The sequence below is a fragment of the Homarus americanus genome, unplaced genomic scaffold (assembly GCF_018991925.1).
Source record: "Homarus americanus isolate GMGI-L3 unplaced genomic scaffold, GMGI_Hamer_2.0 scaffold34921, whole genome shotgun sequence".
In the NCBI taxonomy this organism is placed as follows: Eukaryota; Metazoa; Arthropoda; class Malacostraca; order Decapoda; family Nephropidae; genus Homarus; species Homarus americanus.
The window spans coordinates 16,176,602-16,203,999 of NW_024741901.1; the positions used below are offsets into that span (position 1 = coordinate 16,176,602).

The 27,398-nt window shown below is 37.1% G+C and overlaps 1 protein-coding gene across 1 annotated transcript in view; it reads right to left on the bottom strand.

Annotated features, from left to right (window-relative positions):
- Positions 1-201: 201 nt before the first annotated feature.
- LOC121876239 (DNA replication licensing factor Mcm5-like) overlaps positions 202-27,398 on the bottom strand; it is a 29,449-nt gene continuing 2,252 nt past the window's right edge. Inside the window, exons 2-13 of the mRNA XM_042381244.1 lie at positions 20,470-20,596; positions 16,380-16,508; positions 12,180-12,352; positions 11,907-12,062; positions 11,578-11,659; positions 10,883-11,320; positions 10,442-10,759; positions 6,161-6,276; positions 5,582-5,710; positions 1,128-1,270; positions 766-893; positions 202-445 (exon numbers count right to left, since the gene is read on the bottom strand). Of these exons, the coding sequence (XP_042237178.1) occupies positions 344-445; positions 766-893; positions 1,128-1,270; positions 5,582-5,710; positions 6,161-6,276; positions 10,442-10,759; positions 10,883-11,320; positions 11,578-11,659; positions 11,907-12,062; positions 12,180-12,352; positions 16,380-16,508; positions 20,470-20,596 (2,041 nt within the window). The 3' untranslated portion in view covers positions 202-343. The remainder of the gene's footprint in view (positions 446-765; positions 894-1,127; positions 1,271-5,581; positions 5,711-6,160; positions 6,277-10,441; positions 10,760-10,882; positions 11,321-11,577; positions 11,660-11,906; positions 12,063-12,179; positions 12,353-16,379; positions 16,509-20,469; positions 20,597-27,398) is intronic.

Genomic DNA, 27,398 nt, shown 5'->3' on the forward strand with positions numbered 1-27,398 from the left:
CAATCACTGGTTTTTACAATAAAAATATTTTGTTTGAGAAGCAGTTTTATCAACTAGGAGAATTATAAAATTATTTTTGTACATGCTTCATGTGTAGTCTCATACTTATCAATAAACTATAAAATGTAAATAGGTGGTGTATATATATATATATATGTATGTATGTATGTATGTATGTATGTATGTATGTATGTATGTATGTATATATATATATTTTTTTTTTTTGGAAAAGATAACATTTAACCGAGCAAAAATATGCTTTATGCAAAAATAGGGCAAACAGTTATTAAATTCTCATGTACAAATAATGAGCCATGACACAATTCAGCATCTAAAATGCTATCTACTTGATGCGGTACAACATCTTGCGTTGAAGGCGGTGCTGCAGCTCCCCACGTCGGATCATGAAGTGCAGCACCTTGTAAACAGCACGCTCAGGGTATTTCTGCAACAAGAGGCACTTTGTCAGTAGCACAATTCTTCATGTTTGATATATGTATGCACAACCTCCAATATCCATCTATCTTTGACAAGTAAGTACCATGTATGGCAATCTAACTTAAAAATAAATAAATCAATAAAAATTAAAGGGCAAGTAGACATTTACCTATGCAATTGGAACAATGAGAATGTGGGACAAAAATTATATGACAAACAGAGTTGAAGGTTGGCAGATCAATTTCCCCCCTGTAATCAATACAGGTATGCCTCCCTGGGGGCACACAATTCAAAATTTATCTAAATAGTACAATAATATCAATTTACCTGTTTCAAAAAATCTTGGATAATGGCATGTTCTGATACTTGAGATCCAATGGCAAATCTTCGCTTTAGCTGTTTCTCAATACGAGATATCATCTCTTGGTCCTCCTCGGTTGTAAAGCCTTCAGCACCTATAAAAAGTGAAAAAAATATTACAATTTGAATTGCAGCAAATATGTTCAGTTGTTCAGTAGCAGTAACTCATAAAAAAGTGTGAAAAAGGAACATTACTGTATTAATAAAGTTTGGTACTGTACTCATTCACAGTTAAGTGAACTATGACCAAACACCCATAAACAAAAACTGTTATATGCAGCATATTTTCTTATAGCCTACACATTATGAATTTTATGAATTCAACTTACCAGTAAGAGATCCTGACATTGCAGCATCAAGAGTGGAGACCTGGAAGAGCCTTAGTGCTTCATCAACATCTCTCTCTGAGGCAAAAGGCTCCAGACGCATTTTAGCCATAGACTCTGCTATTCGAACAATAGCTTCCAGTTGTCTGGAGGGGAACATACAGATAAATATTTTATATACTACAAAGATTTTAGCCCAAATTTACAATTTCACCATACATGTGTTGGTACTGTTTACAGTACTTCATCCAACTTAAAAGTTTGTTAAATAATGATTTGTTTATATAAACTCACCAATGGAAGTAATGCTTGATTTAGTTGAGTAGCTAAAGACATTTGTGTGGCTCAATAATACTACAATTTTTCTAATCACACAACCACTCTTACAAGTTAAAGAATTTGGTACATGATTCCCTTATGAATTTACATATGTTATAATATACCTTAGCAACTTTCAGGCTATTCACAGATGACACCCTGGATGTACCCAAGAATGTCTGTGGGTAATTTTAAAGTTGCCGGCATTTTCACGGCTGGGAGAGGGAGCCATTCGTTCTAGAGACAGTAATTTCCCTTACCTGTATTGTAAATATGTGTGTGTGTGTGTGTAGACACACACACAAAATACATACAAATAAATAATACAGTAGAACGTTGATATAACACGAGATACGTTCCAAGAGAGGTCGCTTTAAACCGAATTCGCACTAAATCAGTGTTGTTTCAATGGAATAATTTAGTTTGGTACTTGAGAGAAACACAAAATACTAAAAAGACTGACAGTCTACCGAGATGCACCTCAGCCCATCTCCTTGAATAAACAAAACATTATTTTTTGTAGTATTATGTTAAAACAAACACTCATAAATCAACACAGCTAAAATTATGGGATGTGAAATGGTCTGTTTACTAGTGATCAGCTGATGGGGAAAATGGGGGAGGGAGGGGGGTGAGGTGATATGTTTGACAGTTGATGCCAAGGTCTAGTGCTTATTTATTTATCTGTCCTTAAGAGTGACTAAGATTTTCTCTTATAAAATGTCAATGTCACTGAACTGACGTGGGAGAATATAATTAACATTGCTGGAATTCTTAGAAGATAGTGATTAGTTGAATATATACATGCTATAGTTTGCATTAGACATACAAATTTTATTTCCAATTAATTTTATTACAAAAGGCTAAAAATTTTATTTCTTGTGCAAAATTTATGACGTTATATTCAAATTATTCGCTGTCTTGCAAGGATTCTAGCAATGCAAGTTATATTCTCCTAACTTTAGTCTGTGATATTATACTGTATAAGATAAAACTGTAAGCCTATAACCACCCCAGCCCTGGCTGGGAAGATGGGGAGGGGGAGGGGGGAGGGGGGTGACAGTGACACGTTTGACAGTTGGGGCCGAAGGTCTAGTGAGGTATTTATTTGTTTATTTATGTCCTTTTGATTGAGTTTTTGTTTATAAAATGTCACAGAAGTGACCAGGAAGAATATAATTTACATTGCTGGAATTCTTATAAAATAGTGATTAATTTGAATATAATCATGCTATAGATTGCACTTGACAAAATTTTTAGTAATGTAATCATTTAGTACATTATTTTGAGTACATGTACAGTACAGCTTTGCCCTTAGGATAGTGTAGCGTGCCCAGAAAAACATTGGGCGCGAATTTTAAAATGTGATGCGCCAGATTGACTTGCGTAAAATAGGAAAGATTCGCTATAAATTAAAACATTGTCCTTAATTGTGGGTGTCGCTTTAAATCAATAATCTTAAATTGAATCGCTTTAAATCGACGTTCTTTTGTAATTGGAAAATCCTCTCACAAATAAGCAGAAACAAATTTATTAAAAATGTGAGTCTACCTTCAAGTCTGTGCTCTATTACAGTACTTTATTAATAGAGCACGGACTTGAGGGTAGACTCACACTTTTAACAAATTTGTTTCTGATTATTTGTGAGAGGCTTTTCCAATTATTATTTATTTGTATATGTTTTGTGTGTGCGTTAACACACACACATACATAATACTACAGGTAAAAGAAATAATTGCCCTAAGGGCAAACACAAAGAGAATATATATTTCTTTGTATACAAGTAAAAATGTAACCTGCCTCCCAGTCCGCAAATGTTATTTGTGGATTTGGTTATTCGCGACCATTTTTAGAGCCAAACCCCTGGGAATTTGGGGTACCCCCAGTATTTACAATACAGATAAAGGAAATTACTGTCTCTAGAACAAATGGCTTCCTGTCCCAACCGCAAAAATGCCGGCAATTAAAACTACCCACAGACATTCTTGGGTACTTCCAGTGTCATCCATGAATAATAAAAGAATGCGAAATAAAAATCTGCGAATTTGGGGGGCCACATTGATGTTCTGAAAAAAATAAATAAATAAAATAACATTCTGGTATAAGCACACACACACAAAGTGTACAGGTTCCTCTAGATTTACGCCATTTTTAGAATATTGTACAGGTATACCCCGAAAAACGACACCTCAATAACCTAAGATTCGCATAACCAACAATTACATATCGGGGAAATACCCCAAAGTTTCGTAGATACCCCGGAGATCTCACGATCAGGAGAAGAGTGGCAGAACTGTTTTGAACTTGGCGGGAAGTGGCACGGTGCGAATTCTTGCTATGAGAGGGCTCTGCGTGCTACCTCTGACTCATTCCCACCATCTTTACTCTTGTTTACACTTACCATGTGTCTCGGACCATTTTTTTTCATTATTTCCAATTTTGTGTTACCGGTAGGTAATCATGACTAAACACCCTAATGATAGTTCCTCTTGTGGTGCCCCTCTTAGGGGCAACTTCATGTGATGTGATAAGGCAAGATAAGGTGTAATAAGGCATAATAAAGTGGTGATGGACCAGCAAATATTGGTACCCTAGACTATCTCTACCATCCTCAACACAGGTAAATAAGTCTCAATTTATGCTTTATATTGCTTATTTAAGGCTTCATTTGCTTGCTTTATTTTTTTGCATGATAGTGTGCACGACAAAGATATATCAAGGGTAGATGGAAATTTTTGGAGGGTGGTCTGTCCCCAACTCCCTGAATTTGATATATTCTTATGGGAGTAATTGCTTCGATAACCGTTGATTCACTAACTAATGACTTTTCCCGGTCCCTATATGCGTCGATTATCGGGGTATGCCTGTAATGCTTGTGGTCTATTCACACTTTTTTTTGTTTTATTTACGTAGGCTAATGTTTGAAATAACATAACCATCAACAAACACCATCATTGGATTGGCATCGCAGTGGTGTTACGTTGTCAGCACCGTACACGTAGCACGGGTATGCAGCTTCCTACTTTTCAGTCCTCAGTGTGTGGATAGCCTAGTCCTGAAGTGATACAGTATACTGTAAATGTGTTGACCGTTATACGATCGATCAGTTTTACGATGTCAAAAAATTTACACCAAATTGAAGTGTGATATATGGTTACAGTAATAATTTTTTATAAACACCATAGACAAGAAAGCTGCCTCACAGATATAGGTACTACCAGAACCTTTATAGCTCGATATAGGTACTACCAGAACCTTTATAGCTCGATTTCTAACTGCTGAATGTCTCTTTAAAATAAAGTAATCCAAGACACTGATATATCGCACGTCAAAATTCACCCTTGTCTCATTGTCAGCTTGTAATTCTGCTATTTCGAGCACAAAAGAGCTACACTGTTTTACATCTGTCTTGAACGGAAACGGAACAAATGAAAACTAAGACTTAGTAAGCAATTAAGGGAATTTATCCTTAAAATTTGCTGCCATTTTCTGTCAGTATCCATGGGAAGTAGAAAGTGAACTGAACTGAGAACAGTTCAAAGGTAGGAGTGTGGAACTTCTGTTGCAAAACGTGTCATCAGGGCAAGTCTGACTTGACACAAGGAGAGTAACTGTGTTAACCCCTTGACTCCAGTAACCCTATGAGCTCTATGCAATCCATGTTTGGGAACCACAGCTCAAGTGCAAGGCAACGGTGGAAGACGAGACCAGTATCTACCTCTTCATGGTTTCAGGCACCCATTAGATGTCCTCTCCCATTGTGAAAGACCTCATCGCCTGACAGAAGGCACAGGTTAGTATTATATTGGGATTTCTATAGTATGCAGTATAATAATGTTTTTTTTCTTACGAAAGTACGAAACTACTCTCTCTTACAAATACACCTTAAATGAGGTAGATGTCCTAGCTCCTCAGGAGGGGCAGACTGATCGCTTCAGAGAAGACCGAAACAGCCCCGTCTTGAACTAAATATTAAGTCTTCTTTCCAGTTCACTCCAGGTGCTCAGCAATGAATGCTTACCAATGACCAAACAACAACTTTTGTACGAACCATGGCTTTGTCTGTATGACAAACTTTTACAACAACCTAAATTCTTGCAGTGATGAGCAGTTTGCATTTTAAATAGTATTTTTCTAACCTGACAGTGATAGGAATCGCTAGCTTCTTGTCTGACTGGCTCTCTGCTTCACGAGTTCCTCCTCGCATTAGTATGTAGCGGTTCTTCAGTTTTTCTCCTGCTGCCTCAGAAAGTCTTGGGCCACAGTGACTGAAAAATTGCAAACCAATGAGTTCAGTAGTATATCTCTCACTCGCACGTATGCATGCACACACACACAAACATACATGCATGCACGCACACACAAATAATATTGGTACATACCATGTATAAAATCAATCCCAGATTCATAATATTCAGCAGCAATTCTATTTCTGTATCTTGTTCTCCTAATTTTAGGTCAATCTTCATACTGTAGTTTCTACAAATCATTAGGAATCCTTGTAATTTAGTTATAACTTAGCTAGATTCTTTATTAATATGTACAGTATAGTACCGGTAAAGGTAGAATATGGATGGAATATGCGGAACAGACAAGGCAAAAAAGAAAAGTAGTGATCGGGATACCTAAAGGCTTTTATGTCAAGAGCTCCTGATTGGGTGACACACCACAGGTAAGATCAAAATATTGGGTGTTGTCAATGATTCTACCCAGCTTACCTCCTACAGTAGGTGATATATTTCTTCAAAAATTTGAGTGACAGTTCACCCTCTGGAGTTTCTTCTGCAGTCTTCAGAGCATTCAAGTGGACATTCATTACATGTTTGGCCAGGGTCTGCAAAGAACATGATGGTAATTAGCTTGAATTTTGCTGACTCCTCCCTGTTATTCCCATTCATGCTTGGGCTGCCAAGCTGAGCGGTGGTGTGTCATTCCTGAATATATATGGAGTGCTAATTCAAATTCTCCTGATAATGAAAAAAAAAAGTGCTCAGGAATGTGGAGAAGAGAATTTTGTCTACTCACATATCCAAAGTTAAGAGCATGGTGATAATGTTTTATAGTAAGCTGTTCATATTGCATTAAAAAAAATTAAAATTAAATAAAAAAAATAAAAACCTAAGTGACTATAAATGTGTCCTATAAAATAAGTGGAAATAAGCAAATACAAGTGATCAATCACTGTAGAAATGCAACTACAATGATACTTCCACCTCATTGAGTGTCACCTTGCATTCCACTCCTACATTTTTAATAAAAAGTTTGTCAAATACTGTGTAGGTAAAGTGTGTGTGTGTGTGTATACAGGGTGATTCAGCAAAGAGTACATTAAATTGGAGGATGAAATCCTTGGATAATTCTAAACCACAATGTCTCTATGGTAAAATGTCAGATTCTGTACATGCCTACTTGCTCGTGACAGGTGCGAGCAAATTAAACATAGTCCAGGCATTCTGGAACGCGTCAGACAATCGATGGTACGACGTGTACAGGCCTGCATTGAGGCAGAAGGGGGCAACTTTGAACATTCCCTTTAGGTTGTAACAAAGAGGGGTCACACTGTAGAGATCTGTGAATAAATGATTACAGGGGTTTCACTTCAAATTCACTCTCATTAATACAACATCTTAAATGAATTGTTACATGGAAACTAGGCAGAATCTGACATTTTACCATAAAGACACTGTGGTTTAGAATTATCCAAGGACTTCATCCTCCAATTAATGTACTCTTTGCTGAATCACACGGACACACACGGATATATATATATATATATATATATATATATATATATATATGTGTGTGTGTGTACAGTGGTCCCTCGGTTAACGAGCACAATTCATTCCACAGAGTCGTTCGTTAACCAAATCCATTGTTTCAATGGGATATTGGGTAACTGGTTCCAGCTCACAGAAAAATACATACAGAGTAAAAAAAAAATGCAGTAAAGTACACTTACTTTGAGGTGTGTATGTAGAAGGTTCCTGGTTGATGATGATGATGGGAATTAGAAGTGGGGGGTGGAGGAGAAGGGAGAAGAGAAGGAAGTGGGGATGGAGGAGAAATCACCTTTCAGGGGACTCATGCTTGATGCAGTCATTTCACCAATAAAATTTTAAGTTCACTTGGTGTAATTCAAGATTTTTTTTTAATCAACACTGCATTGCGCTATATATTATCAATATGTTAACAAAATTTCAGAATGACCAATAATTTCAATGTAAAAATGCAAAAATATTCAAGACACCAACAAAATCGATGTTCACGCCACTGTCAACAAAGCCAAACTGACGCCTGGTGGCTGAGTCAAGCGGCTGATGGGCACGCAAAAAACTAGTTCCCTGTACTGCATTTATTATCAATGTGTTAACTCAATTTTAAAATGACTAATAATTTAAATATAAAAAATGCAAAAATATTAAAGAGCACAACTTTCTTGATATTTACTCCACTGGAAACGAATGTAAACATAGAACAGATTACTGAATTGACAGACTAGCCCATCAGCTGATCCTCACAACAAAGCGTGTTTGTCGTAAGGACTTTGTTAATCGAAGCTTTGTTCGTTAACCGAATTGAAGATCCTTATGGGAGGTAATTCGTTAACCGAACCGTTCGTTAACCGAGGGACCACTGTATATATATACAGTATATCCTAATTGTCTTAAGTATTAAATCATACACAAAAAACAACTAAAATGAGTGAATAACAAAATAAGCCTATAAAAGGATGGCACCAACAAGTAAATAGCTCAAGCACCACAAGCCATATTGCCTATGATGCAAGAGTTTTAAATGTGAAGGTAGAGAAATATATAGTTAGATGCCACGTGTACTTTATTTTACAGTCATGCGCCGGTTAACGTCCTAGATACGTTCTTGGAAACGTGCCGTTAACCGAAATGGACGTTGTCCGGTCATCACATAAACTTTGTATTTATACTTATGTGTATGTGGAATACTATATACGTACATACACTTTTACTCTTAAATCACTACTGTAATGTGATACAGGTGATTAATTTTTATCTAATGTGCAAAATACATGACGTTTATATTAAAATGATTCACTGTTCTACAATGATTCCAGCAATGCTGGGCAGATGGGGGAAGAGGGAGGGAGGGAGGGAGGGGTTTGACAGTTGCCACAGGCCCAGGTCTAACGCGTGTATATTTATCAGTTCTTAAGTGACTAAGCTTCTCTCTTATAAAAAGCCAGTGAAATGACCTGGGTGAATATAATTTACATTACTGGGATTCTTGTAACATACTGATTAATTTGAATATAAACATGCTATAATTTGCACTAGACATAACAATTTTAGTACCATAATCAAATTAGTACATGTACACTCCAGCTTTGCACTAAGGTCATTTATTTCTTTTGCGTTTCTTTTAGTATGGTGTGTGCATGTAAATGGATGAAAATAAATGAAGAAATTTTTGTAAATCTACCCCAAAATACAGTTGAAAAACTTTATATGATAAAATGTACACTAATGTACTACAATTTTTATCTCTTGAGCAAAATATATGACGTTTATGTTCAAATTATAGGCTGTCTTGCAAGGATTACAGCAATGCAAATTATAATCTCCTAACTTTAGTCTGAGATATTATATAAAATAAACACCTTAAAGAATAAAGTTATCGCCAATCTTTTGTCTGGGAACACAAGGAGGGATGTAGCCAGCGAGCATGGGGGCGGAGGGGGTGGGGGAGGTGAGGTGACAGTGTCTGGTGTTTGTTTATTAATTTGAGATAAGATGTGACAGTTGGCGCTGAAGGCCTGCGTGTTTATTTATCATTACTTAAGAGTAACTAAGCTCTTCTCATAATTTGCCAACCAAATGACCTGGGTGAATATAACTTACATTGCTGGGATTCTTGTAAGATAGTGATTTATATGAATACCTGTATATGCGATTGGACGTTAACCGGCGCATGACTGTATTCAGTTTTAACTATCCATCAAATAAATTTTATAATTTTCACTTTTCTGAAAGGTATGAGTGCAAAGTTGAGAACAGTTAGGCAGTGTGAAGCAGGAATGGCTTCCCCACTACTGTATAATACTATTCTTAAAAATATATATAAAAGTTGCAGTAAAGTGAATCTTTCATAATCTAGAGTAAATGCCATTCAATCTAGTTCAAGTATGACAAATATGTAATATTTATGTCATAAAAATCCTCATACAAGCTCACATTGGTTCAGCATATAAAGAGTGAAGGTGAAAACACAATAGGAAACAAAATGTTGATTCAATCTAGGATAGTCCATAGTATGCAGGGTTGTGTAGTACAGTACCTGGAGGTGAGGGAAGTGGCACACTGAAATTTCTCATCTGGACCATCCAATGCAAAAACTAGTCCAGTAAAGTGATATACAGTGATATCTCTGTTAGCCGGAACAATTGGAGCAGAGCACTTCCGGGAATGAGAGATTTCCGGGTAACGAGACGACTCTCTCAAAGTCGGAAAAAAATCCCTCATCCCCGGAATTCTCCGGGTAATGGTAAAGTTTTCTCGGAAGTTCCAGAAATTGCCCATTACATCATCTCTCGGACCCGGAAAAATATCCCTCATCCCCGGAATTTTCGGGTAATGGAAAATTTTTCTCGGAATTTCCAGAAAATGCGCCTGGTATTCATTTCTCAAACCTGGAAAAAACTCCCCAACCCCGGAATTTTCCCGTCGGGAAAATATACTCAGAATTTTCCGGAAAAAGTGCCCCTTGGAAAATCTTTCCCAAAGCCAGAATTTTCCGGAAAATTGTGACTTTAGAAACGATTTTCTGAGAAAAGTTAAATTCTGGCTATCGGAAAGTTGCGGGTTTGAGGGATTCCGGCTAATGGAGATATTACTGTATGGTATTACTGCATATTAGTGTAGCTAGTACAGTACAGTATATTCTATGTAACCAGAGAAAATTTTTGTTTATCTTACTGCATTAAAAATATTGCAATATAAAATTTAATTAAAAAAAAACATACTTACCATATCTCTGGCTTCATCATGCTCATCCTTAACTATGAATATCATATCGAATCGCGAAAGGATGGTAGGCATAAAATCAATATTTTCCTCTCCTTTCATGTCATCCCATCGGCCAAATACTGAATTAGCAGCAGCCATCACTGAACAGCGTGAATTTAGGGTTGTGGTAATTCCTGCCTTTGCAATGGAGATAGTTTGCTGTTCCATAGCTTCATGAATAGCAACACGATCATCCTCACGCATCTTGTCAAACTCATCAATGCACACAACCCCACCATCAGCCAGCACCATAGCTCCACCTTCCATTACAAAATTGCGCTGTTGAAAAAATCAAGGGAATTTAACTATTTCAATAACACAGTTATACTGTAAAAACAGACCTATCTGAATGTAGCTTATTACTTGCTAAGTACTTATCAACATACTAAATGACAAACTTACTGAGACAGGATCTCTTGTAACAGAGGCAGTTAAACCAGCAGCAGAAGATCCTTTACCAGATGTATATACAGCAATTGGGGCCACTCGTTCAACAAACTTTAACAGCTGAGACTTCGCCGTACCAGGATCTCCAAGAAGCAATACATTGATGTCACCTCTTCGTGTCAGACCATCGGGTAGACGCTTACGTGAACCACCAAATAGTAAACAAGCTACAGATTTCTTGATATCTTCTGAACCATAGATACTTGGAGCAATACTTCGAGCGATTCTTTCATAGACATTGTCAGACTGTGCAATGAGGCGGAATTCTTCCTCTTCTGCCGAAGATATGGTGACACCTGATGTGTATCCTCGTCCTTCTAGGTCTGCCTGAATACCAACTACTCTCAAGTATGGAGCTCTGATACCTACAGCAACCCTGTCACGTGGCCCTCTCTGTTGGTAATACATGCTATGGTGAATAAGAAATATTTTATCAGCCAATACCAACCTTACTTTATGCTTTTCTCATTCAGTAAGAAGCATCATCACATTAGAGGGGATAAAAATATATGTATCTTAGCTTTACTTTATCCCAACTAAACCAAGTTACAGTACAGCATTACCATAAATCACAATTCATAAACAAAGAAAATCCCAATCAATAAAATAAACAGTAATAAGTCTAAATAATATACAGTATTACAACTTACAGTTGACTTCCCTATTTTCTTGATTGAATATATACCAAGAACAGTCACGCGATTACCAGGCACAACACGCTCACACAATGATCTGGAAAATGTAAATTTACAAATTTCAAATAAAGGATTCTTACATCACTATAATTTTTTTAATAAATCTTCATTAACATAAGTAATTATATAAAGAATGGCTCACAACACAAATTAAGAATATATTAATGAAATAGCATTATAAAATACTGTAGCTAACAAATTCAGATTTCTCATCTTGGTATTGGTGGAAAATATATGTGAACTACAGTACGTATATCAGAATAAAGGCTTTCTGTAGCACTAACCTGTCAACATAAAGCTGGAGATGACGGGGCATTTCTCCTTGTGGCAGATTTTCAGGAACTTCCTGAAGTTTCAGTACTTGGTAGTCAATACATTGACACTTGTCTGGCACAATAAAGAAGGGGTCTAAAGGGCATTTTGGTCTTCCGGCCTGCTCTCTGAAATACCAGTAAAAATATTGGGAATATTTTCTAAAGTTATGTTTAATAATATAACAAGAAACTCCTCAATTTTCAATAGAATACTGTATAACCAAAATTTTTGACACAACTTACGTATTACACTTTCTAGGCAGCTGGTATCCTTCAAGTCCAGGTTTAACTGGTAAATTAGAGATAGAAGTTTGACAGGAGCGACACTGAACAGTCAGTGTCAAAGCCTTAGCCTTTACCCCTGATGCAGCAATTACAATTCCTGCAACTTTCACCAAACGACTAACTTCATCAGACTGTAAATTAAACAAAGCTTGTCAGTTTATTTCCTTATATAACACCAGCACCAATATTACAATGACTTTTAAATGTCACTTTAGTCTTAGTCTGCAAATTATACAAACAAGAATGCAAAATATGTGTTCTCTACTGGTGCTCACCAGTCAGCCATACTCAATCTAATCTACCAATCCATTACAGTATTGGGATTTATTCTTACACTGGTATTGCGTCAATTTGTGCCTAATTTTATGAAAAAATCTTTGGTGAATTATGTGTGCTGAGCTGTGATAAAAAAATTAAGACAGAGATAGGAGAGATAAAATTTTTTTCATCACCATCCACTTTCACTATCAGCAAGGTAATCTCCCTGTTAGTCAGAATTCCCGATCCCAGAACTCTCCAATATCCGGAATGTAAATTGGACTGGAAAATTTCTAGGAAAACTCTCTCCATTCCAGGTGTGCAAACAAGTTTCCAAGGATGAAAATCGGGCACATTTTCCAGAAAAATTCCCGAGAAAATCTTTCCAAAACTCTCTGTTGTGGGTCTGGGAAATATTTTTCAGGGAGTTCCCCGAGATTGCATCATGCTCCAACGTGTCTCCACGTGGTAAGACTAGCTGTTTGGATCGCTTAGTTCATATTCTGCTCCCATTATACTGTAGAAGGTTGTTCCCTAGCTAGCTGCTGTTTTTGCATAAAATTTGTGTAGTACTGTACATTACTGTACCAGGACACAATCAGCCAAAAATAAAGTGTTAAAGTAATGTTAAGACGTAAAATGTGATTACAGTTATGTATACTGTACTGTACAGGATCACCTTAGCTTTTGTTTTTATTCAAGACATCCTCAGGTCATGAAGGTCTAATGTGTGTTTATTTATCAGTCCTGAAGAGTGACTAAGTTTTTCTCTTATAAAATGCCACTGAAATGACCTGGGAAAATATAATTTACATTGCTGGGATTCTTATAAGATAGTGATTAATTTGAATATATACAAGCTATAATCTGCACTTGACATAAAAAATTTTGTACCGTAATCATTTAATACATGTACAGTACAGGTTTGCACTTAGGTTATTTATTTATTTTACGTTTCTTTTAGTATGGTGTGTGCATGTAAATGAAGAAATTTAGGTAAACCTACCCAAAAATACAGTTGAAAAACTTGTACATTATTAAAATGTACTAAACTAATGTACTAAAATTTTTATCTCTTGTGCAAAATATATATGATGTCTAGATTCAAATTATTAACTGTCTTGCAAGGATTCCAGCAATGCAAATTATATTCTCCTAACTTTAGTCTGAGATATTATATAAGATAAAAACTTAAAGCCTACAGTCAGTTCTGCTATAAAGCGATAGTTGTGTTCTTGTAAAACATCGTGTTATAGAAATTCGCGTAATAGAAATAACAGGGCTTATGGAGAAAATAGGGTTAGGTGCAGATTACTACTCGAAATCGAAAAAAAATTAGTAGTTAGCCTAACACAAAGGATAGCACAGTCTAAATAAATGTTACATTCATATCTAATAATGAAATCATACAGTAAATGTAACACTTTACCTTGAAAAAATATGAATATAACTTGATAGGGGAGAAGGGTGATTTTGAGGTAGATAACATCGAGCTTCTCTTCAAGGGTTATAGCCTTTCTTTTACGATCATCACTGGGAATGCGATCACCAGAACGCTTCTTGGAGATATTCTTCTTTACCATATTCACAGTTAATACCACAAAATTGGAGAAATAGTAAGCAAAAATCGCGTTACAGCAAACAAGCGTTCGCGTTATACAAATATCGTTCCTCCATTCATAAATCGCGTTAGAGCCAATTCGCGTTGTCAAAACACGCGTGATAGCAGAACTCACTGTACTGTATAACCACCAAACCCTGGCTGGGAGGGAGAAAGGGGAGGTGACAGTTGGTGCTGAAGGCCTAGTGAAGTATTTATTTGTTTATTTATGTCCTTAAGCTTGAGTTTATGTTTTTTGCTTATAAAATGTCACAGAAGTGACCGGGGAGAATATAATTTACATTGCTGGAATTCTTATAAGATAATGATTAATTTGAATATAATCATGCTATAGTTTGCACTAGACAAAAATTTTAGTAATCATTTAGTACATGTACAGTACAGCTTTGCCCTTAGGACAGTATGTGCATGTAAATGAGTAAAAATAAATGAATAAAGTTACATATATCGAGCCAAAAATATTAGTTGAAAAACTTTATGTAGACAGAGCTTGGATGGCTAAATTTTAGAATGACCAATAATTTTAATATAAGAAATGCAAAAATATTCAAGAACACAACTTTCTTGATATATTTACTCCACTGGAAACAAATGTAAACATAGAACTAATTACTGTATTGGCAAACTAGCTATCACCTGATGCGCACAACAAAGCGTGTACTCCTAAGGCTTTCATTAATCAAAGTTTTGTTCGGTAATGGAACTGAAAACCTTATGGGAGCTAATTCGTTAACCGAAATTTCGTTCATTGAACCATTCGTTAATCGAGGGACCACCGTATATAAATTAATTTAATAATTTCCAGCATAGAATATGGTGTAGAACAAACCAATTATCTTTTTAAGTGAAATTAGAAAAAATATAATAAATGCAGCACTACTTAAAAATTATTAGAAATAAATAAAATAAATATAAGTAAAAAATAGAAAAAGGAATAATTAGAAAGAAAATAAAACAGAAAACACACATAATAAAAAATACATAAAAACACCCCCCCCCCCTAGAGCACAGATGGAGACAAGCTTGAGAACATAGAATGGTCATCGTAAAAGTGAATTGATGAAGCAATGAGGCACCATATTCCATGATACTAAAATGAGAGGGTCATGTACAGTACATGAAAAAATCTGCTCCACGTGTGACTTATTAAATGAACCTGGTAATCAATATAGTGTGCCTAGAGAATTACTATACAGCATTAGCAACAATGTAGAACTGGTTAATTCACTATTGTACGAGGTTTGTCCAAAAACAAACAGAACTTTTTAAAAAACAAATTTATTGCTTTACTTACAACTAAATCAGACTTGTCTCTTTCAAAGTACTCCCTTCCACTGTTGATACACCGCTCCCAACGTTTATTTCCAGTTCTGGAACGCGTCCTGGAGCTTGTTTTGAGGGATGGTGTGCAGGTCTCGTAGCGAATATTCTTCAATCTCTTCTATCGTTTGAAATTGGCTACCTTTCAGGGTGGATTTCAACTTTGGCAACAAAAAAATTCCGCAGGGGCCAAATCCGGAGAGTAGGGCGGCTGGGGGACTAAAGTCGTCTCGTGCTTCGCCAAAAAGTCACGGATAAGGAGCGACGCTTGAGCAGGAGCATTGTCTTGGTGCAGCATCCAGGTCTTGTTTGTCCACGCCTCAGGCCTCTTCCTTTCCACTGCCTCCCTCAAACGCTTCAGGACTTCCAAGTAAAACTCTTTATTGACTATCTGACCAAGTGGAACAAATTCATGATGAACGACGCCCTTCCAATCAAAAAAGACGATCAACATTACCTCCACATTTGAGAGACTCTGACGTCCAGATTAGGGATCGTCTTCAATGGATGTTCTTCCCCCTTTGAAACGCTGGTACCACACGTGACATTGCATACGGCTCGAGCAATCCTCCCCATAAGCCTGTTGCAACATTTGTAAAGTCTCCTTAAAAGTTTTTCCCAATTTGAAACAGAATTTCACGCAAACACGTTGCTCTTCAAGATCCTTCATTGTTCAACTTGCAACAAATCGCCAAGTGCACTAAACACACATTCACTCTAGCACATGTAGCTCGATGACTAATTGACGTGGCGTGATGCAGCTAGTGTTAAACTAAAGGTCAAGGTCACCGCTACACACTGCTCCTATCGCGAGCACGCTGTGCTGGCTCGTTGGCGCGCTATTTAAAAAGTTAGGTTTCTTTTTGATCAGACCTCGTACTGTATTGTTAAAAAGATCACTCCTGTAAATTTGTTACATTATACTGTAATCCCATACAAGAATCGCTAAAATCACCCACCTGCAAATTGCGAATATCAACATGATGAGAAGCAGAGCTGAGCATGATCTGGATGTCTTCTACCTTCTCTTCACCAAGGGGTCGAGGAGCAGTCACTTCATCAGCTACCTCTTTTGCAGCTTCCTCAAACTGTACATTGAAAGTGGCATCAAAGATTTATTTTTTCACTTAAGAATATAACTGCTAAAATGCTGGGAGGCAAGATGCAAGACATCTACAGGTAATACAGTACTGTACAGTCGACCCTCGTTAAAACGGACTAATAGGGAGGGGGAAGGGTGTCCGTTTTAGCCGATTGTCCGAATTAACCAATTTAAGGGTTAATATTGCATAATATTGCATTATACAGCTAAGTGTATGTTTATTTGAGTGCCCCATCATAGGAGTCCGTTTTCTCTTAATCTTAGAGTGCAGTATACCAGTGACTTCTTTATTTCTTAGTAATGACACAGAATTTGAAATTGCAACTGGGGTTGCAATTGTTGAGGCAACTTAGGTATGTCTGATTACAGTTGGAATATTCAAGATCCATTGTGAGTGATGTTTAAAGCTTCAACTGTCTTTATGGTTGGTAAAACTTGTCAAGTCTGTCAGTCTGAATGGCATGTGTGAGGCCTTGTGTTTGTACAACAGCTAAATATATAAATATATAATGTTATGGTAATTATCAGAATCACATAGGCATGACGAGGTTTATTACAAAGTGATGAAAAGGATACTGTTCAATGGGTAATCCACAAAACATGTAGCCATGTCTCTCTTTATTTGAGTGCCCCGTCATAGGAGTCCGTTTTCTCTCACTTCAGGACGCCTGAGTCATCCGTTTTCTCTTAATCTTAGAGTGCAGTACACCAGTGACTTCTTTATTTCTTAGTAATGACACAGAATTTGAAATTGCAACCCCAATTGCAACTGGGACAATCTCAGAACCAGAAATTTGATATGGACAATTCAGATTTCGTCCGATTTATCTGAAATCTGGATTAAAGGGGTCTGAATTAACGAGGGTCGACTGTACTATGAAAATTTTTATACATGACTACGGCCAGACTTTTTTACTCTGTTTTACAAGCCTGCTGAAATAAATTTTAAAGAAATAAAATAAAAATATATTTTGATTTTGGTATTTTTTAAATGCTGCTGATATCATTCTTGCTTTGAAAATTTTCAAACGGAAAAACATGATAAGAACCCACATTTCTGAAGCATGTGAAATAGCACAAACATTTTAAAATCATTCTTGTGTGCCCTTGTAACTCTGCACATGCTCAGTAATATGGTATATACTATAGTGCATTTTTTCCCAGCTGAGAAGATATGCCTCACCCCCTCCTCAAGAGTTACAGCTGGTTGGTTGTTGCAAATATGTCCAATTTCGTCCTGAAGTAATAATGTATTTCTAAAAGAGTTTGTTCATAATCGTTGGGATGACCGTTTCTGACGAGAAAGATATTTAACTAAAGTATATAACGATACATACATTCATTATTGCAAACATGAGCACGTAGGAAATTTATCAGAAACCTTATTCATGAATTAACTGTAAAACTCTGGTACACCTAGCAAATTCACATTTTTGGAGGACGGAGCAGAATCCAAGGTGATAAAAGAGGTGGCAAACGAGATGTGCACTCCAATATGACTCTTATTCAGGAAATCCTTGCATCAAGGTAAAGCACCTAGGGACTGGAAATTACCCAATGTCACTCCAGCATACAAGATGGGTAGGAAAAGTGGAGCAGAACACTACAGGCTCATCAACCTAATGCCATCATCCATCACCTGACTGAACACAGTCTAATCAATGCATCACAACAGTTTCATGGATAGAATATCCTGTCTGACAAACTTACTCACATTCCGTGAAACGGAAGACTACATGGACCGAGGTTCACTAGTGGATGTGTTGTAAATGGATTTCTCCAAGGTATTTGACAAAGTCCCACATGCACTATTAGCCTCCAAGATCCAGGCACATGGCACCACAGGCAAGATTTTGGCGTGAATTAAAAACTGGTTTGAAGAAAAGCAACAAAGAGTGGTAATAAATGGAGTAGCACATTCTGAATGGAAAAAGGTTCTCAGTGGAGTACCACAAGGCTCTCTCCTTGGACCCACCCTGTCTGTGACCTACAAAAACAATAAAGATGAAAATATATCGAGCCACCTGTCAAGTTTATATATCAAGCCACATTGTTAAGTTTGCAGATGACACAATGATATTTGAGAAGGTAGCACGTCAAGATAACGTCGCAACAATGCAGAAAAACCTGCATGAGCAGTCCAAATAGTCTTCAGATTGGAAAATGCTTTTTAGCATTACGAAATGCAAGACCCTAGACATAGAATACAAAAATGCTAATCAAAATGATTCTGTTAAGAGCACTTTCCTGGATACTATTGGCAAGATAGGAAAATGCTTCTTCAACTGTACAAATCTCAAATACAGTATGTCCCAGTCTGGATTACTGCATGCAGGCATGGAAACTCTGCCGCCTGAAAGATCTAACATCCCTAGAAAAAGTGCAACACGAAGCAACTAAGATGATTCTGGAACTATGCTATCTTGATTATCCAAATCCTTGTACACTAGGGGCAATAGGACTAACAATCCTTCAGACAAGGCACAATTGGGCAAATCTCATTGAAACAATCAAAATCCTGAAAGGGCTGGAAAACATGAACCTGAGACATTTCTTAGTGACGTCACGCTCCACCAACACAAGAGGACATAACTACAACCTCGCCAATTTATCATGAATAAAGATACAGTACAGTTGGTCCTCACATTACGCGGTTAATGTAACCCGGAGGGTCCCGCGGAAAGTGAGGAACGCGTAAAGTGAACAACATAACATATGGGATTAATTGAAATGGAGTCCAGGCCGATCCCCAAACTCCACTTTTTGACGACACACAACTATGTTGTAGTAAAAATATTATCTTAACTTTATGATGGCATGCACACACAATTAATAATTAAGAGAAATATCAATAATATTAGGTTTTTTAACACTTACATTAGTAGAAAAGATGGCTGGGCACACAGGGATGGGCGGTTGGTTCCGAGGCAGAGGGCAGATTATTGGCCCTCACCTGTATCACTTGTATCAATTGTATCACTATCCACCACAGAGGCTTGCAGGGCCTCTTTGTCAAACCCCCCAAAGTTCATATAAGTCCATATCCTCACTATAATTATCACTGACTTGGGCCGGCTGTAGTGGGTGGCGGGTGAAGAACTCGGTAATGTTTTGATGACTGGGCGACCTTGTGCGCACCATTTTCGCGCCTCTTACACAACATGGCGGATGGCGGGAGGTTTGGATAAAAAAATGGCGCGGCTTGCCAGCCGCTCTCCGCGTAATGGGGTTCACGACCGCGGAATGTGAAAATGTTAGGTTCTGGCAAGGCACCGCGTTAACGGTGAAACGCAGAATGCGGGACCGCTTAATGTGAGGACCAACTGTATAAGGAAATAATTTTTTTCACACACGGTAGTAAACCTCTGTAACAGGCCCAAGCTGTGAAATCAAGAATAGTACAATAGGGAAAACCCTAGATAACTCGGCATTTGATAACTTGGAATTTCATATAACTCAGCACAGATATGGTCTTGGAATGTACAGTATTACAGTACCCTGTACTGTATAGGGGTAACTCAGGAAATGCCGAGATACATAAAATTATCTGGGAAAATCTCGACATATCTGGCCTGTGTCACCTACCATACCTCTGTGTCACCTACCATGCATCTGTGTCACCTTCTATGATGCATCAGTTTTTGCCTGCAGTGCTGGTAAGTGTTACTTTTTAACATTTAGTAATTACATGTACACATATATGGGTCAATAATTTTACATTGCTGTATTTTTGTAGAGGTGGAGGGGGTGCCTTTATAAGTAGGAGTTTGGGATAACTCAGCAAGGGCAGAGCCCCATATGTGCCGAACTATCAAGGGTTTACTGTATTTGCTTGAAAATAGCATTTGACAAAATTATCAAATGAGGGGATGCTACACAGGCATGGCCACCTCTAGGAGTAGCTATTTGGTAAATTAGATAAATCTATTAGAAAGAATAAGGCTTACTAGAGGAAGGTGTTCTGTGGGGTTTTTCTTAAGTTTATCTCCAAGGGTTTCATCAAAACTGGCCACATCTTCAAGACTGATTTCCAAGCAGTATTGTCGCAAGTTGTACTGACGTTTCAACGAGTCCCTGAAAATAATAAAAATATGGTTAAAAGAGCAGTGAGGCCACCAATGAATAAAAATGGTGATGAGTAAAGCTTGAGGGGAGACATCTAAAGGTGTTCTCTGTTAAACAATATGGATTTTTTTTAACTTAATCCTTTGGGTCCTACACTAAACTGTAGTTGAGGGAAGTTTTGTACCAATACCCTTTTGCCCTGCAATTCAGTACTAGTCACACAACTTTTAGAATTGATGCAATTAATCTTACACAGGTGAGTTATTTCATATTAGGGTACCTGTACAGTATATCAATGTTAATTTTAATAAAGTAGGTATTTGACCGGGATTCCTGGCCGAATAACCATCGGCTATTTCACCGGGACCCATGAGGAATGTGTACGATTTTACTATGATTTTAATGGAATTCTGGTTAGGATGGCTGGGGGCATTACACTATTATTTAAATATTGAACTCTTTATCACTCTCTTCTTTAATCGTCTTTTGATATCCCACTCTAGCTCTTCTAGTAAATCCTTCTGGTCCTAAACCAAAAACATCTGTAATAACATAACCAGTGGTTATTCGGCCAGATACTGATCAAATAACCCCTACCTAATTTTAATACTGTACTAACAAGGAGTTACTTTATTACCATAAACTGAGTTAGTTAAATATAAAACAATGATGTATTCAAAAATACTTTAGAATATCTCATTGGCTTTTTTTTTTGGTGGTGGTGGGGGGGGGCAAGGGTTATTTGACCAGTATTCGGCAAACTACCACTGTCTCTGCCCCCACCCTCCCTCACCCAATATTTTAAATAACTCTGTTGTTCTCTGTCGTTTGCGAGGAGCAGCTGTGTGTGTGTGTGCTTGGACTTACATCCATCGGTACTTACGACCTGCTCTGACCTTACGACCGTCGGGACATACGACTGCTGCAGTCGTGACCAAAAATATTTTCAAATGACGCGCGCATTTTCTATACCGAAACGTTTCTGTCCCGGGCGAGAGCGTGGGTACACTCACTCAGTGGAGCGCTTAGTTGGTGTTTGGCTATCGTATCCTTTACTGATCGCGCTGTGAACTTTCGTTATTATCGTATTTAATTGACTGTATAATGACTGGAAAGCGTAAAAGTGAGAGTGCTGGTGGTGCTCCAAAGAAAAGGAGACAGGCAATTACTTTTGAGATGAAAATGAAGATAATAACTCAGCATGAGAACGGAAAAACTGTAGCAACAATCTCAAGTGACCTAGGTTTCTCACACTCGACCATATCCACTATTCTGAAGGACAAGGAACGTATTCGGGATGTAGTGAAAGGAACAACACCTACAAAGGGAACTATAATTTCAAAGAAAAGACAAGGTCCTATTCACGATATGGTAAAATTATTGGTGATATGGATAGAAGACCAGATACAGAAGCGTGTACCCTTAAGCCTTCTAACCATACAGGCTAAAGCAAGAAACCTGTTCCAAAGCCTGAAGGAGCAGGCAGGAGATGAATGTGATCAAACCTTTACAGGAAGTCATGGGTGGTTTGATAGATTTAAAAAACGCTGCAGTCTACACAATGTTAAGGTGAATGGAGAGGCAGCTAGTGCCGATGTTGGTGCTGCCGAAGCTTTTAAGGAGGAGTTAGATGAAGTGATTGTGGAAGGGAATTATTTGCCTGAGCAAATATTCAATGTGGATGAGACTGGATTATTGTGGAAGTGCATGCTTCATCCAATTAATAGTCTCCATGTATCCTGTGAATAGAAAATTATGGGGGCCCCATGTGCATTCAGCTGAATACATTAAAGGGAAGTGCTCAGTCACACTATCCATTCCTCATTATTTATTACTTTTACTGTACTGTATTTCATTGTAGATTTTTCTTTTTTTAATCAATTCTTTTATTTATTTTTTTATTTTTTATCTATGTCGAACTTACGACCGATCGCATATACGTCCGTGCCCCACCCCCCCAAAAAAATGTGACGCCTGCTGGACCACCACTCCACGACCCCCTGACGGAGACATGATGATCCTCCCCATACTGGTCAGATATTGTGTTAAAGGAATATGCTTCCTTACTTAGGCTTTTTTTAAGCATTTGCCTACAGGCGATATGTTAACCTGTAGTGGATTTCTCCCCTACAAACGCTGTTTGTCGCTGAGTAGCCGACCCCGCGAATTCCCCAGTGTATGCCTCGTGGTCTGGGTCAACCAGCGCCACCCACGGAGCGGGGGTCAACTACTAAGCCACGCCTACCCCCGCTATTTAAGACCTGACCTCGTGGTGACCTCTCTTCTTCTAGCTACAACCGCAGCAAGCTACACCTCCTCCTCCGCCGCTGCCTGGCGGCCCTCGCTCCCGCCGGCAAGTATGGCGACCCACAAGCTGTGCTCCTCTGAGCACCCTCACCAACTAGCTCTCTCTACATCACGCTTGTAACCACGCTGCCACTTCCCAGCACCAAGCTGCATTGTACATCCAATACAACATGTATAGAGAGCATATCGTGATTTTTGAGTCTCGAACAAAACCACCTGAACCCCACAAAATACATCTATTGAGGATAAAATCTTTCACCTACAAATTGACAATAACACATTTGCTGTAATCAGACATATCTAGTTGCCTCAACAATTGCAACCCCAGTTGCAATTGGGGTTGCAATTTCAAATTCTGTGGCATTACTAAAAATAGTAAAGTTTCTGGTGCACTCTAAGATTAAGAGAGAAAACGGAGGACTCAGGCATCCTGATGTGAGAGAAAACGGACTCGTATGATGGGGGACCAAATAAAAAAGCATAGCTACATGTTTTGTGGACTACAGTATTAAGCATACCCTTTTCATCACTTTGTAATAAACCTAGCCATGCCTATGTGTGTTTATGATATTTACCATAACATTATATATATATTTAGTGGGTCTAAATGGTCGTAAAATGGGAAACTTGGGGTTGGGTCTTGGGTGCCTGGAACCAATTAGAATAAATCCCATAGGTTCTGTACTTTCGTTATCAGCGGGGTCCCAATTAGGCGCGATAACCAAGGGATGACTGTATATACTTGTGACACTGGCCAGTTACTTCTGGTGTTATGGTACAGGGGTACCAAGTGACAGCACTAGAATCCCGCTTCCTCTATCAAGGAATAAACAATTAAAATTTAAATTGAAAAAAAAAAAAAAACATTCAAATAAATTACTATCTTACAAGAATCCCTCCAATGTAAGTTATATTCACCCAGGTCGTTTGGGTGGCAAATTATGAGAAGAGCTTAGTCACTCTTAAGTAATGATAAATAAACACGCAGGCAGGCCTTCAGCGCCAACTGTCAAATCTTATCTCAAATAAATAAACAAACAAACACCAGACATTCTGTCACCTCACCTCCCGCCCCCTCCCTCCCAGACAAAAGTTTGGTGATTTCTTTATGTTCATTTTATATAATATCTCAGACTAAAGTTAGGATAATATAATTTGCATTGCTGAAATCCTTGCAAGACAGAGATTAATTTGAATATAAACATCATATATTTTGCTCAAGATATAAAAAATGTAGTACATTAGTGTACAATACTGTAGTACATTTTATAAAAAGTTTTTCAACTGTATTTTGGGGTAGATTTACATAAATTTCTTCATTTATATTCACCCATTTACATTCACACACCATACTAACATAAACGTAAAATAAATTAGTGCAAAGCTGGACTGCACATGTACTAATTTGATTACGGTACTAAAATTGTTATGTCTAGTGCGAATTACAACATGTTTATATTCAAATAAATCAGTATCTTACAAGGATCCCAACAATGTTAATTATATTTTCCTAGGTCATATCACTGGCATTTTAAAATGAGAGAAGGTTAGTAGGACTATTAAATAAACACGCAGAGACCTTCGCCTCAATGTTATCACCTCAACCCCCACAGCCAGGCTTTTAGGCTTACAGTTTTTATCTTTTATAATGTCTCAGACTAAAGTTAGGAGATTATAATTTGCATTGCTGGAATCCTTGCAAGACAGCCAATAATTTGAATATAAGCATCATATATTTTGCTCAAGAGATAAAAATTGTTGTACATTAGTGTACAGTACTGTAGTACATTTTATAAAAAAGTTTTTCAACTGTATTTTTGGGTAGATTTACATAGATTTCTTCATTTATTTTCATCCATTTACATGCACACACCATACTAAAAGAAACGTAAAATAAATAAATGACGTTAGTGTAAAGCTGGAGTGCACATGTACTAATTTGATTACGGTACTAAAATTGTTTTGTCTAGTGCAAATTATAGCATGTTTATATTCAAATTAATCAATATGTTACAAAAATCCCAGCTATGTTAATTATATTCACCCAGGTCATTTCACTGGCTTTTTATAAGAGAGAAGCTTAGTCACCTAAGAACTGATAAATATACACTCGTTAGACCTGGGCCTGTGCCAACTGTCAAACGTACTACCTCCCCTTCCCCCACACCCCCTCGCTCGCTCCCACCCTCTCTCTCCCAATCTGCTGGCGTTGCTGGAATCCTTGTAAAACAGTGAATAATTTTAATATAAACGTCATGTATTTTGCACAAGAGATAAAAATTAATCACCTGTATCACATTACAGTAGTGATTTAACAGCAAAAGTGTATATGTACGTATATAGTATTCCACATACACATAAGTATAAATAAAAAGTTTATGTGATGACCGGACAACGTCCATTTCGGTTAACGTCACGTTTCCAAGAACGTATCTAGGACGTTAACCGGCGCATGACTGTGTGAGTATATATATATATACAGTGACCCCTCGTTTAACGAACGCCTCGGTTAACGAACTGCCTTCCATAAGGATCTTCAATTCGGTTAACGAACAAAAATTCGGTTAACGAATTTCTTACGAACCGACCTCAACATGTTTTCGCTTGCACTGGCCGGGCAACCAGCTTTAGTATCAGTCCGCCAATACATTAATCGGTTCTAGGGCTTAAATTCCTAACTATTTTAGTAAATATCAAGAAGTTTATACTATTCAATAATTTTAAAAGTTTAATATTAATTTTTTTAGTCATTTTAACAATTATTGAACATAATTGAAGGTAAAGTGACTAGTATAATGCGCAGCATCCAGCCTCTTAACACAGCAAACAGGCGTTAGTCTCTCTGTTTACACTGGAGGTAATATCTTGCTTGAGACTCTCTTCAACTAAACGCTTTTTTCTGTGTTTCCAAGCAAATTATTGGTCATTTTGAAATATATTTTACATATTGACAATATATAATGCAGTACAGTGTTGATTTAAAGAAAATAATCTTGAAATACACCAAGAGAACTAAAATTTTATGGGTGAAATGGTGCCATGGGGTGACTTCTCTTCCACCCCAATGCCTTCTCTTCTTCCTTCTCCTCCACCCCCATTGTAATTCCCATCATCATCATCATCATCCAGGAGCCTTCTACATACACACCTCAAAGTAAGTGAAATTTTCTACCATTTTTGTTGAATTTAGGAAATTTTCGGTGAGCTGGAACCAATTACCCAAAAACCCATTGAAACAATGGTTTCGGTTAACGAACTTTTCGGTTAACGAACGACCTTCTGGAACGGATTGAGTTCGTTAACCGAGAGATGCTGTATGTATGTATATATGTATGTAATATATATGTAATATGTATGTATGTATGTATGTATGTATGTATATGTATGTATGTATATATATATATATATATATATATATATATATATATATATATATATATATATATATATATATATATATATATATATATATATATATATATATATATATATATATATATATATATATATATATATATATATATATGCTGATAACCACAAGGAAAAAGAAAACACGAAGTTCCCAACCGCTTTCGTGTAATTCACATCTTCAGGGGTGAGTACAGACTAGCTGTACTAATTAAGCCCTCACCTAGCAACGCTACCTACAGTAATTTACTTGCACACACACATATATATATATATATATATATATATATATATATATATATATATATATATATATATATATATATATATATATATATATATATATATATATACAGTATATCCATAATGGAAACGTGGACAAGGTTGATTTTAATACATGAATAGCGTGAATATTGGGCGACACATAATCAAGTAGTTACATTACTCATGCTGGTCTTGTTTCCGTGTGGTCATAACTTTTTAAACAAATCTAACCAGAGTATCATTAACATAACTAATTGTATACGCGTTAGCCAATATTCTCACTCTTCATTCTTTTATATCCTTATTACTACTGTACATTATTTAATTCTTGATGTTGACATGTCAGAAGAAGAAATTCCTGACGATGTCACGATGTCAGCCACTCTGTATAACAAGTTCGTTATTCCGGAAGCAGTACCAGAGAGGAGCGCTGAATTATATACTGTACTGTACACGAACTGATTTGTTTACAAAAGGATGGAAAATCAATCTGTTTTTATGCATGTCTATATTTTGTTGACTTATGACCATTTTAAATTTTTACATCGCCCAGTTTGTATATTGAAACTGCCAAATCTATTAGCCCGAAATCTATAAATTGCAATACAGTAATTCTAAACCACATAGAGTGAAATATGTACTGTACTTGTAGTGCAAAGTTAGTGCGACGGAATAACATACTTATGTAATGAAATGCAACCATTTTAAAGCCTGCATTACATTTCCCTATTTCACTTCACTTTCCTACAAGATTTACATAATCTTTTTTTTTTTAAATCAGATAAAGTTAAAATGCATGGTATATAGACTAATAGGTACGACTTACCTCGTG